Here is a 12,070-nt window from a genome sequence, read left to right on the forward strand (position 1 = left end):
CAAAGAAATAGTGCAGCACATAATTACTGGACTAAATACAACTTGATGGTTTTATGCTTCGGCTTTTGTATGAATACACAAATGAAGTACAACATATTCAGTAGAGGGCTTTGGAAGTGCTGGTAGGCATATTTTGTTTTGCACAGGGTCAGGCTAGCTGTCTCCCTGTTTCCAGTTTTTATGCTAAGCTAAGCTAACTTCTGGCTGTGGCTTCATATTCAACATACAGACATGAAAGTGGTATCAATCTTCTTGTTGAATTCACAAAATGTCAAATATTCCATTAAAGGTAATATGAACATGAAATAAGGTATATCTTCATATGTCTGCATAATGCATACATATGAATTAAATTGTTATTTTTCTTCATAACACAAATGTAAACAATCACAGCCATGATGGTGCGCTTTTTGTTGTTCATTTTATTTTGTTACAAAGGGTTTTTTCCCCACACTGTTTAGGCAGAAAGCTTTTCACTGGATTTGACGTCCTTGCTCTCTGACACCACTTTGCCATCCACCAGAGTCTGAGTGACTGTCACCACTTGGGTCTGGATCTTTTTATGATCAACTGCATCCTGTAGTCTGGAAAAATGAACAATACAGTAGAATCAATACAAGGTTGTTACATTTAGTCCTAGTTTATACACTGGGATAAGATCTTTAGTGTTACTGTTTTGTAAACACATATATTTTCTGTCTTAAAGTACATGCTAAAATTCAGCAGTTGAGATGTCAGTGGTGAATTTACTTTTACTTTCCATATCAATTCGTTTTTGCATGAAGCTAATTTGAATCAAATTTGCAAATTCCCTGAGGGGAACAAAACTTTGATATGGGTCAGCTGACAATACAGAGCAATATATAAATTTTACTGAAGCTTTCTGCCTCTTCTCCTCATACTCACTTTAAGTCTCCCTCGCCGTCCAGCAGCCTCCTGTACTCTGCGATCTCAGCCTCCAGTTTGACCTTGATGTTGAGCAGGTGCTCATATTCTCTTGCATTTTGCTGGATGTCAGCGCGGATCTTAGTGAGCTCCTCCTGCAGCCTCACGATTATCACGTTGTACTTCTCCACCTCCATGTTGTAACGCCTATCGATGTCACGCAGGGTGGCCTCAAGGGACGCTTTCTGTCATAAGGTGAAGACACTGCTTGATTTCGCAGTTGATTGATGCAGTAGAGAAACAGAACAAGTCTAGCACATAGCATATTTAAGTACAGCTGGCAGAGGTTGTGACTGAGGTTTGCTCAACTGTTATTGGATAACATAGTGTAAAGGGACGGGACTTAGGAAGGGTCAATTACCAGCTGTGGTATTGAGAGTTCAAGTCACACTAATTATGTAAATTAGCACAATTTACTTACCAGACTAAGTGCTGACTGCAGTTCAATGTCCAGAGCCTGATACCTCCTCCTGGTTTCCGTCATCACAATCGAAGCTTCCTTTAGAGCTGTCGTGCTTTCAGTGACTTGGACCTGCACCTCTGTGATCTGGAAATGAGATAAAATCCATAAAGTACATAGGTACTAGGTAAGGTACTTAACAGCTAGTCAACCGGAAATGTGTTTGACGAATATGCATTAATCAATTACCTGAGATTCATGCCATGCTTTGAGTTCCTCTTGGTTCTTCAGTGCCATCTTCTCATACTTAGCCCTCATCTCCTCCATGATCTTGGCCAGGTCCTGTCCTTTAGGAGCATCAATGTCCACATGGACGCCAACCTGGGTGATCTGGGCACGCAATTCAGCAACATCCTGTTGAGGGGAAAATAGTTAGGGAGTGATTTCCTGACCAAGGTTAGTGGGGTTATCCTGTGCAAAGAGGTTAAGGAACAAACAGATTGCCATGATGGTAAGTATTTGCAGTCCAAGGTTTGTCTCTTTGAACTACTATCCCATCAGAAGTAGGGTTAGGCTGAAGGCAGTTGTCCTCATACAAGTATTGTCTGACTCACCATCTCATGGTTCTTTCTCAGGCTGATCAACTCTTCCTTCAGAGACTCAATGTCACTCTCCAGGTGCAGGCGAATAACGTTGGTGTCATCCAGAAGCTTCCTCAGTCTGGCCACATCAGCCTCCACCGTCTGACGCATGGCCAGCTCATATTCCATCCTAACAAAACATACTGTATATCAGATGTGCTCATGCTGGATGGAGAACCTGTTTCATTTTGTATGGAAAGCTGAACACTCACTTGACTCTGAAGTCGTCTGAAGCCAGGCGTGCGTTGTCAAGAGCGATAGCAAGATGTGCGTTGCCCTTGATCATGTCAAGTATCTGAAAGACATGAAATGTTTTTTGTAGTTTTCAGTGTGTGAGATACAGTTTGTGTACTCTGTAGCACACTCACACGGCCATTTTGACAGCAAACTGTAATTTTCACTTTGATGAATTGTGCAGGTGAAAGAACACACCTTTGATAACACGCTGTAAGTCATAAAAGAACAAAGCAGGTTATCTTTTTGATACTATCCCTGGAGATAAAGATAAGAGTCTACACGTGGTAAATGATGTGAAGTCAGGCAGTTAGAGATACATGAACTCTTTGGAGTGCAGGAGGTATGATAATAAAAAGTTAAAGCCCGGAATGACTTTTGCCCTAGCTTTATGTGAAATGTATACAGCCCTCACCAAAGTGGATAGGGGACTGAGAGCTCTGTCAATCAATTAATGAATGATTGAATGTACTTATTTAAAAAAAACTACACTTTAACAGAAATTTTTGAGCTTTAGTTTGTCATAGCTACCTCACCCAGCAATAAATTGCACTGCACCAGTGTAAAACCGTACACATTTAGTAGCATTCCTGTTATCAAACCATTTCCTTTACTTGATACACTTCAATGTCTGAAACAAGAACACAGAGGAGACCCAGACTTATCACTCTACCTTTATGCACTTCTTTTTGCAGTTTTGGCATTATGTAGTAAGATATATGCTAAAAACAACTCTTTTTGCTCACTTTTTTGTTTTTAATTAAGTGACTAGACTAAATAATCATTGAGACTGACTGACTGATTCATTGACTCACCTTTGCCCTCAGGTCTGTGATGGTGGCGTTGTACTTGCTGTAGTCCCTCCCCTCCAAGGGGCCTTTCTTCTCGATGACCTCTCTGATCTTGATCTCCAACTTGCCGTTGGCCTTCTCCAGGTTCCTCACTGTCTCCAGGTAGCTAGCCAGGCGGTCGTTCAGGTGCTGCATGGTTGTCTTCTCATTGGTGATGGCCAGCGTACCAGGGTTTGACACACAAGTCATGCCATACCCACCCCCGAAGCCGCTACCAAAGGTGCTGGTTGAGATCTTGGTCCCATGGCCACCTGCCCCTCCGCTGACGCTGAAGGCATAGCCCCTACGCGCCTGTGGAGGTCCGTGAAGGCTTGCCGAATGGATACCAAGACCTATAGAGGTCTGGCGTTTAATCATGGGCTCCATTGGTAAAAGGAGTTTGCTGAACGATCAGACGAAGAAGCAGGACGTCCTGGCACAGAGGGATCTGGCAGCTGAGAGTGGAGGGCTGAGGAGAATCCTAGGATCTTATATATCACCCTGAAAGACAATATTGCTTCCTGCCACTCCTCTCCTATCTATATTACATTTTTACCTTTAGCCTTCATAGACTTTGTCCCCTAAACATCCACCCTGAACCAGTCTGTCAAAGGCAAAACGGTATGCTGACATTTTCATATTGATAGTGTGTAGTAAGTTAGCTGTATCTATGGTAACAATGATATCAACAACAGCTTAAAGGATCATCTCTCTTATAGTCAGCAAATTACATAAGACTAGAGCCAACAATGAACTCATCCTATAAACAACAAATCTATTGTTGTCCCAAACTATTAAAAACATATCAATGAACCAGGCTAATGAACTGGGTGATTACCTTCATTGTACTGAACAGTGCAACCAATATATGCATCGTGCTTATGTATTAATTACTCTCCAGAAAACCAAATGTGTAATAATAGTAATAATCTGTAGCTGAAAATAATCCCCACAAAATTAATTATTTACTCTTGTTGAAGTAAAACGTACTCAAATCTACAGTGCCCAGCTTTTTCAGGGAATTTATTATTCTTTTAAAAATGAAGGTGCAATTAAGAGACGGACAGGCTTGGGGCTGAGAACCACAGACAAGTTTGGGAAGTAAGGAAGTATTGAGTGACAGACTGGTTTTACAAAGAACAACAATATAGAATTACATCAGGTGTTGGGGCCAAAAATGCAAGGGGTGACATTGGTAGGGTCATGCGATGAAACAGCCTATGAATTTGTTGACACTGTACAGTGATTGTAAATGGGTGCATCTAGAGAAATATCCATGGGCTGGCGTGAAGGTGGCATGGAGACTTTACGAGGTGGCAGGAATATATGCTGATTTTATCTATCACTTAGTATAAAATGTGGCCATAACAGATTACATTCATTTCTGCTTTTTAATGTCTTAAATTTGACACCAAACTAGATCTGCCTCTGATTGTAAAGGTAGCAGTGCAGCTTTAAAAGTAGAGAGGGTGAAGACCGTAAGCTAAACTTACAAATGGATTAAGAGTGAAGGATCTAATGCTTATCAAACATGAACTCTGAGGCCTAATTTAGTCAGTGCTGTACTGTAATATTGCTTTTGAAAGTGAAAACAGTCACTCTTCCTCTGCCACTATCTGTAGTTGTTACATCACCTAGTGATTTATTGATTTATTAATTCATTCTATTCCTCCTCTATAATGTCATGATAATATAACCTGATATATTTGACATAAATGATTTTCCAACAAAACACAATTTTCACACAAAGACACAAAGATAAATTTCACGGATGGACTTTATTGAAATGAACAACACAGTGCACCAGGCAGACTTAACTGGACAGAAAGAAAACCAAAGATGATGAAATATAAAAAAAAACTGTTTTGTATTCAATTTTACTCTTCTTTTTAATTAATTAATTTTTTTAACTCACTTTGATATGTTCAATTAGTTTGTCTCCGAAAAAGCTCACAGTTCTCCAATTCGGAACTTTTGTAAACAACTACAGGTCAACGTACAAACACATAAATAAACTGTGATGAAAATAAATAAAAGATGATTAAGTTTTCCTCTGATCCAGTTTCTTTTTATCAGCCTGTGGCAGAGCTGTATACCCAGGAAGTCAACCTAATCAGCTGAGACTCTTTTGGTTAGTGCTGTGTGACTAAGAAGAAAGTAGAGCCCATTACAAATAAAGATCGATTTTGACCAATTGTATGTTAGTGTTATGATGCTGCGACAGTGATTGTTGGAAGTATCAGGCGGTTGCTTCTGGCATTCAAAGGTTCTTGGTCTCTGTGCTGGAGGAAACCACCTTCCCGTCCACCAGGGTCTGTGTGACGGTCATCACTTTGGTCTTCACTGTTTTCTGGTCTTCCAGAGCGTCCTGGAGTCTGAACGGAAAGATCAACAACAAATTAAGTGTCAGGTAGTTTCTTTTGACTTTGCCTTTGCAGGTTGGTTATGTATTAAAATGTGAAATGTGATGTTTCCAATCAAGAATCATGAATATACTCACGTGAAGTCCTCTCCGTCCAACAGCCGTCTGTATTGAGCGATCTCGGCCTCCAGCTTCATCTTCATGTTGAGCAGGCTCTCGTATTCCTGCGTCTGCATCTGGATGTTGTTACGCAGCTGTGTGAGCTCCGCCTCCAGACCAAGGAGGATGTTGTTGAGAGACTCTATCTCCATGTTGTAACGCATCTCTGTGTCCCTCAGCGTGCCCTCCAGAGAGGCTTTCTGTGGGACGAGCGAGGGGGAAAGAAAAGGGTTAAAATTTCACAGTGAACCTAAGTCGACCATGACAGCTCCATAGCGAGGGGTCACCAGAGTGTAAAGCTTGTGTCAACAAAGTAAAATGTGAGGGACTTGAAGTGAGAGTGCTGAGTTGGGCATTGCAGGGAGTTAAGATAAGCGTGTATTGGGGTAAATGAAGTGTGTGCTGACTGAGTGCTTCTCACCAGGCTCTTCTGTGACTCCAGCTCGATCTCCAGGGTTTGCAACTGTCTGCGCAGGTCATTCACCTCTGTATGGGCGCCCTTCAGGGCCTCTGTGTTCTGGGTGACCTGGGTCTGCACTTCTGTTATCTGAAATAATCATAATCAAGATGAGTAAAATACGATTTTTTGCTTTGTGCTTGAGAGGGACTTCTGGGTTTGCAGATGAAAGTTTTTTGTTAATCGTTTACCTGAGATTCGTGCCATGCTTTGAGTTCTTCCTGGTTCTTCAGTGCCATCTTCTCGTACTTGGACCGTATTTCTGCCATGATCTGAGCCAGGTCATGTCCTTTAGGAGCATCGACATCAACATGGACACCTGACTGGGCAATCTGGTTACGAAGCTCCATAACTTCCTAAAGAAATAGGAATGTATAGAGGAATTAATAAACATCAATTCTAACTTTTTTTCTCATCTGACTGGGAAGTATATGAAAAGAAGGTTTTGTGCCGATTCTAGTGCACATAAAAGGTGCAAATGAATACCACTAAAGACTTTTTTTGTGACCCAGCTGTGACTCCTGTCCTCTTCCAACCATAATCACGTTATGGTCAGGTAAATATACAGGGGGTGCATCTAAAGCTGTGAATGGGACCCTAAACCCTTAATTCCTTCAGTAAACAAACGGTTGTGTTTTGGCTTATGCACTTAAATTATAGTCATTTTAATTCTTTGGTGTTTTCTCTGTTGCCAAATATGGATGGGAACCATTTTTACGATGAGGCTTCCCACAACATTCACATACAGATATTTGAGATTTCTTAACAAACCTCCCTCTTCCCACTGAAGTTTTCTCAATCTTGTTTTCAAGACGCCCTGCAGCATGTCAGGATGTACTGTACATACCCAGCCTAAGCACACATAGTAATGATGTTTGAAGGGATTATTGAGATCAGCCTGTAAGCAAATATTTATTCCGGTCTTCTGAAGGAGTGGATGTTTGCTGAAATGATATCCAGAGATCTTTTTAAAGGTGGCTTTTGTTTAGAATTCATTAGACTAATCTTGAACTTTCACAGACAAAAACAGAAGATTATGTTTAAAGGACACCTGTTTTCTAAATCAGCTTGTCACGATAGGTGTTGTGGTCCTACAACAACACAGAATGTTCTGCTGATGTTAGTTAGTTAGTTTGGGTTATTTCACATTAGAGATTTCTGCATTTCTGTGTTCGTCCTTGCTTTTTTTACTGGTTTGAAGTGGGTGGGGCTCTTCTGGAAAAATGTGGTGTCACTGTGTGCCATCTTCGGAAACATTTGACTAAATTTGATGGCAGTCGATGCGGCTGTATGCTAATGTTGACAGTCAAATCTGATTAAACCACACCCAGGTACCTAAGAAAGCAGATTAGCCAAGTTTTTGAAGGGCTTTAGAGTTTCAACATGCAAGGAATTTGCCTTGGCACTGTGGTGCGTGACGGTCCTTTGAATGTCGTCATACTCACATTTTCATGGTTCTTCTTAAGGTGGATGAGCTCCTCCTTCAGGGCTTCGATCTCGCTTTCCAGGTTCATGCGGCTCATGTTGGTGTCGTCGATGAGCTTCCTCAGACCGATGATGTCAGCCTCCACAGACTGGCGGATGGCCAGCTCAGATTCGTATCTAAACAGCACAGCACAGGGCGGGGCAGTGAGGATAACTTCAAAGCTTGTTAGAGAGACTGGTCCAACTTAGTACAAGTTCTGATAAATAGACTTACAAACTGAATAACCCAATGACTCTTTTATGGTATCTTTGCTATAAGTGTACATATACATGTTCAATATTTAGTCAGCATACAATATTCTATACTCTATCTGCCAGCTGTGTTTGCTGTGATGTTTAATTTATGACCCTACTGAAACCTCTCCACCAGCCATGATGCAAAGGTGATGATTTATGATCTACAAGACAAACAACTGTTAACTCTTCAGATCATTACACTGTGCATTCATCCTACAACCCATTTAGCATTAAAAGAGGGTGTGCCCGCAGCTGTCTGGCTTAGTGTTTTACAGTCTCAGTGGTACTGCGGGCGGGACTTACTTCACTCTGAAGTCATCAGCCGCCAGGCGAGCGTTGTCGATGTTGAGAACCAGGCGGGCATTGTCAGTGGTGGCATCAAACACCTAGAACAGGTTTACAAAGGAGAGGTTATTTAGATTGCAAACTGAGGACAGGGGCCAGCATAGACAGCCAACAGCTGAGTGAACGTTTATACCAAAGAGCTGACAGATGTCTGTAGTTTAAATATCACTAATGCCACCAAGTTGTAATACCTTCGAGGAATAGGGTAAAATTTTGGAAAATGAGTTTGTTTTCTATATAGTTATTTTTGATGCTTGCCTCCAGGTCTGAATTCAGGATGAATAAGTTCAGATTCCCCTTGAAATCAATGAAACGAGGTGGTGGAAACATTACCGTTTTTGTCCACAGGGGTCGCCAGAATCAAAACAAAATGAACATAACAATTGAAATGAACAAAGTCAGCCAACCAGTTCCACTTAAGTACCTCAGGGTAACGAGAAAAAAATTAGGAAACTTAAAATATTGCGAGAACATTACTCTACATAAAAAACAAATGATACTGAAACTGCTTGAAGTACAGCACAGTGCACTGATAAACGTGTGTAATGAGTTTTTATTTCAGTGAAGTAAGTTGTATTTGGTGTGGTGACAGCGGGCCACTTCAAAAAAGCAGACGGTTGCAGTGTTTGCTATAGCTGTCACAGTTGGGTAGATAAGGGCTGGGATGGATGGCAGGAGAGGCATCCAGGTGCCAAAGTCCAGCAACCAATCAGCAGCTGCCAGGCAGCAACTGTCCCATTGCTGCTAAGGAACAGGATCTATCCTGTCAGCAGGCCTGAGAAAGGCAGGTGATTTGCATGAGGGTTGGTGGTGGTGGTGGTGGTTGTGTGTGTACATGCTTGGTCATGTAAGTGCGCATGCATGTATGTGTTTGCATGGGTGGTTGAGTGTGCGTGCTTTGCTGGATCAGTCTGTTTTAGTGTTGCTGTGAGAGTCTGTGTTTTCTCAGATGGGGGTGAGGCAAGGGGCAGCATTTTGTTTTTATTTTATTTATTTTTTTGCATCATGTCAAATGAAAAATGAGACTGTTTTGACCCTGGGCTGTTTGGATGAACTGAGGCCCATTTACTGCTAGTAAAATAAACAAAACCAAATTTCAAATAGTTTTTATGTAATGTTTTGAGAATGATAACAGATGGATAACTCCTTCCTCTTCTCTTCTCTTCACCTCCCATTTTGCCCATTTAATTTGTCATTGTTTTAAGGAGGATTTGCTGACCTTGATGCTGCTATCTATGCTGCTCCCACAAGGAAAAAGATTAGAAGAAATGCTCTTTGTGGGCATTCACACAATGAGAACATGTAAAAATAACACTGTTTTGAAATGCTACAGTAGACACACAGTATTTGTAATTGAGTGTTTCTACAGTTTGGCCCAATGGAGCCCAACTGGAATGTTCCATTTGGATCCTGCACTTCACTTAATTCTCTGAAAAGGAAAATGTAGTTTTGAATAAAGCAGGCAGTAGCAGGATGAGGGTTACACAGTCCAGTTACTCTGTTTTTCCCCCTCATTCACTGGGGTAAAACCCACAATAAATGATTGACAGATTGTCCTGGTGGTGTAATATCTTAATTTACTTTCACTTCCAAAATCACTCTGCGTTATTTAACTGTGCCGGGCGTAACTGTACTGTATGGGGCGTATCAGGTATCTGTGAAATGAATTGCTTCATCAGATTAATTAATTATAAAATAAAATACAGAACATAAAGAACTAATAAGCTCCACCTCAAATTATCCTCCTCACATTGAGCGTGTTGGGTTTCTCTTCTTTTTCCACCTTCCCTGCCTTATCAGCTTCTATTGTACGTATACACAGTACAATGACTGTACTGCATGTTCAGTCCCATTGTTCAACAAACACTGTTTGAGTTACACTAAACAAAGAGGAAAAAGATAGTTCAATTCATGATGTATGGGCCTGCATGTTGACCCTTTATGGTCTGTAAAGTCCCTGTTTGTCTCTGGTTTCCTGTCTCTCTGACCCCTGATGTTCCAACATTCCTCCACCATACTGTTTCCGGTCCAACCCCCGCCCATGGAGTGGTGGCGGGCACTGAGCCGGGGGACCAGCAGGAACCTATTCAGCGCTGTTAGTGAACTACAGTTGAGCAGTAACCCTGAGTACTGATGGGGTTACATTTAGGTCAGGGGGTGCTGGATATTTTACTTTCGACACATGCTTTTTAAATACGTAAGGCGTATGGCACTTTATTCTATTTTACCCTTTTCTTGCTCAGTCACACATCTCATAACTCAACCTGGTTTTCATCTTTCAGTTCACCAATGCACATTCCCTCCATCCAACTTCCCCCTCATGTGCTTTTGCTCACACACTTAATAAATCAACACATGCACATCCTCCCCCAGCCCCCTCCTCACCTTCTTCCTCAGGTCGTCCAGGACAGCCTGGTACTTGCTGTAGTCCCTGAAGTCAGGTCCGCTCTTCTCCAGGGCCTCCTTGATCTTAATCTCCAGCTTGTGGTTGGCCTGCTCCAGGTTCCTCACAGTCTCCAGGTAGTTGGCCAGCCGGTCGTTCAGGTTCTGCATGGCAAACTTCTCATTGCCCATGATGTCGCCGCTGTTCCCGCTGGTGCTCACCTGGATGCCGCTGGAGAAGCCCCCTGCTCCGGAGCCCATTCCCATGCTGGATCTCAACCCACCGCGGTAGCTGGAGGAGATGCTGATGCTGTTTCCACCGGCCCCACCATGGATACTGGGGGCCTTGTAGACAGGAGTGCGGGTCACTGATGCTACAGAAGGCCTGCTAGAGGTGGAGGAGCGCACAGAGTATGTAGTTTGCTTAGAGGTTTGCATTGTTGCTGTAGAGTGTGAGACTCAGTGAGAGAGACTGTGAGTACGAGAGAGGCACAGGCTGGACAGGCACAAATGGGAGCTCACAGACACAAGGCAGAAGGAGAGGGGAAGCTGTTAAACTATATAAACCTTGTGGGCCCTCAGGTCCGCCCCTCAAACCACTCCCCCTCACTGAGTCACCGCCCTCTTTTCCACAGGCCTAAACCGCAGGACTGCTCAGAGCATGCCTTTGTCCTTCACAACCGTCCTAAGTTGGTAAATTCTGAGGTCTGGAATTCAATAACTTGGAGATTTGCAGAATGAGGAAAATAAAACTAGATACTGACAGACTCAAATATTACTTAATATTACTAGAATGTACCAATAGAACAGTCCAAGAACATAATTTTATCTTTTTATTTCAGCAATTCTCCCAAAGATATTAAATCTAACAATATATTTCTTCTTCTTGTTTTTAATAGTTTTGGAACAACGATAGGAATTGTGTGGCCCTAAAGCATAAATGATATCATCTATAAGGGGAATTGTTTATAATAAAAATATCAATTCATCCTTCAAGATTGTTACCTGGGTGTAAAGCTTCACACCCAGGTAACAATCAAAAAACACATCTGTGTAGTAATACAGATGGGCGAGGTATCGAACCATCCCATTAACTTCCAACAAACTTAAGTTGCATAAGCAAATATCTCTTAAATGTCCATCTGTTGCTTCACACTCCCCACCCCAATAGAGTGACGTAAACATCAAAGCATCATCACCTTTAGAGAACTCAATTGAGACATGTCGGTTCAGTCAAACTAGTTCATCACTGTCTGTAGTCACTGTACGTGGGTGAGATCAGGCCCTGTCACATCTGGAGAAGCAAGATGTCACATTCGACAGTTTGAATTAACTGCATCATCAGGATAATGCAGTCTGGTTGCCTAACGTCAATTCCAACTTATGTATATCTGACAGAGAAACATCTGCACTCACATAAAATGGCTTTAATGGGCCACACTGACTTTTAGCCCCGTAAGTACTAGGTGTACATACTTTACATCTTACATTGCTGCTAACAATTTCCTTAACAATGCCAGTGAGTTTTGAACTTAATTTAATTAAAAATGTTCCACTCATTTCTGTATAATATGAAAATCTGTACAGTGGTGA

At 41.9% G+C, this 12,070-nt stretch overlaps 2 protein-coding genes across 2 annotated transcripts; both read right to left on the reverse strand.

The window, feature by feature from the left end:
* Positions 1 to 384: 384 nt before the first annotated feature.
* Positions 385 to 3,534, reverse strand: LOC118324437 (keratin, type I cytoskeletal 18-like). The gene is made up of 7 exons (XM_035656782.1): positions 3,036 to 3,534; positions 2,199 to 2,281; positions 1,960 to 2,116; positions 1,595 to 1,759; positions 1,367 to 1,492; positions 907 to 1,130; positions 385 to 584 (listed from the first exon to the last, which is right to left on the reverse strand). The coding sequence occupies exons 1-7, from the start codon at positions 3,435 to 3,437 to the stop codon at positions 458 to 460; spliced, it is 1,284 nt and encodes a 427-aa protein (XP_035512675.1). The 5' UTR covers positions 3,438 to 3,534; the 3' UTR covers positions 385 to 457.
* Positions 3,535 to 4,809: 1,275 nt separating this feature from the next.
* Positions 4,810 to 11,022, reverse strand: krt18a.1 (keratin 18a, tandem duplicate 1). The gene is made up of 7 exons (XM_035656603.1): positions 10,481 to 11,022; positions 8,054 to 8,136; positions 7,474 to 7,630; positions 6,220 to 6,384; positions 5,993 to 6,118; positions 5,551 to 5,771; positions 4,810 to 5,425 (listed from the first exon to the last, which is right to left on the reverse strand). The coding sequence occupies exons 1-7, from the start codon at positions 10,913 to 10,915 to the stop codon at positions 5,311 to 5,313; spliced, it is 1,302 nt and encodes a 433-aa protein (XP_035512496.1). The 5' UTR covers positions 10,916 to 11,022; the 3' UTR covers positions 4,810 to 5,310.
* Positions 11,023 to 12,070: the final 1,048 nt, after the last annotated feature.

The sequence above is a fragment of the Morone saxatilis genome, unplaced genomic scaffold (genome assembly GCF_004916995.1).
Source record: "Morone saxatilis isolate NCDOM2014 unplaced genomic scaffold, NCSU_SB_2.0 Contig15, whole genome shotgun sequence".
Lineage (NCBI taxonomy): Eukaryota > Metazoa > Chordata > Actinopteri > Moronidae > Morone > Morone saxatilis.

Excerpts from the sequence above, each read along its gene's own strand:
- krt18a.1 (XM_035656603.1), bottom strand. The coding sequence starts at position 10,915 with ATGCAAACCTCTAAGCAAACTACATACTCTGTGCGCTCCTCCACCTCT. Across the intron at positions 8,137-10,480 it reads TGGACGACCTGAGGAAGAAG|GTGTTTGATGCCACCACTGA; the intron begins GTGAGGAGGGGG and ends AACCTGTTCTAG. Across the intron at positions 7,631-8,053 it reads GCTGATGACTTCAGAGTGAA|ATACGAATCTGAGCTGGCCA; the intron begins GTAAGTCCCGCC and ends TGTGCTGTTTAG.
- LOC118324437 (XM_035656782.1), bottom strand. The coding sequence starts at position 3,437 with ATGGAGCCCATGATTAAACGCCAGACCTCTATAGGTCTTGGTATCCAT. Across the intron at positions 2,117-2,198 it reads TCAGACGACTTCAGAGTCAA|GATGGAATATGAGCTGGCCA; the intron begins GTGAGTGTTCAG and ends ATGTTTTGTTAG. Across the intron at positions 1,493-1,594 it reads AAGCATGGCATGAATCTCAG|ATCACAGAGGTGCAGGTCCA; the intron begins GTAATTGATTAA and ends TCTCATTTCCAG.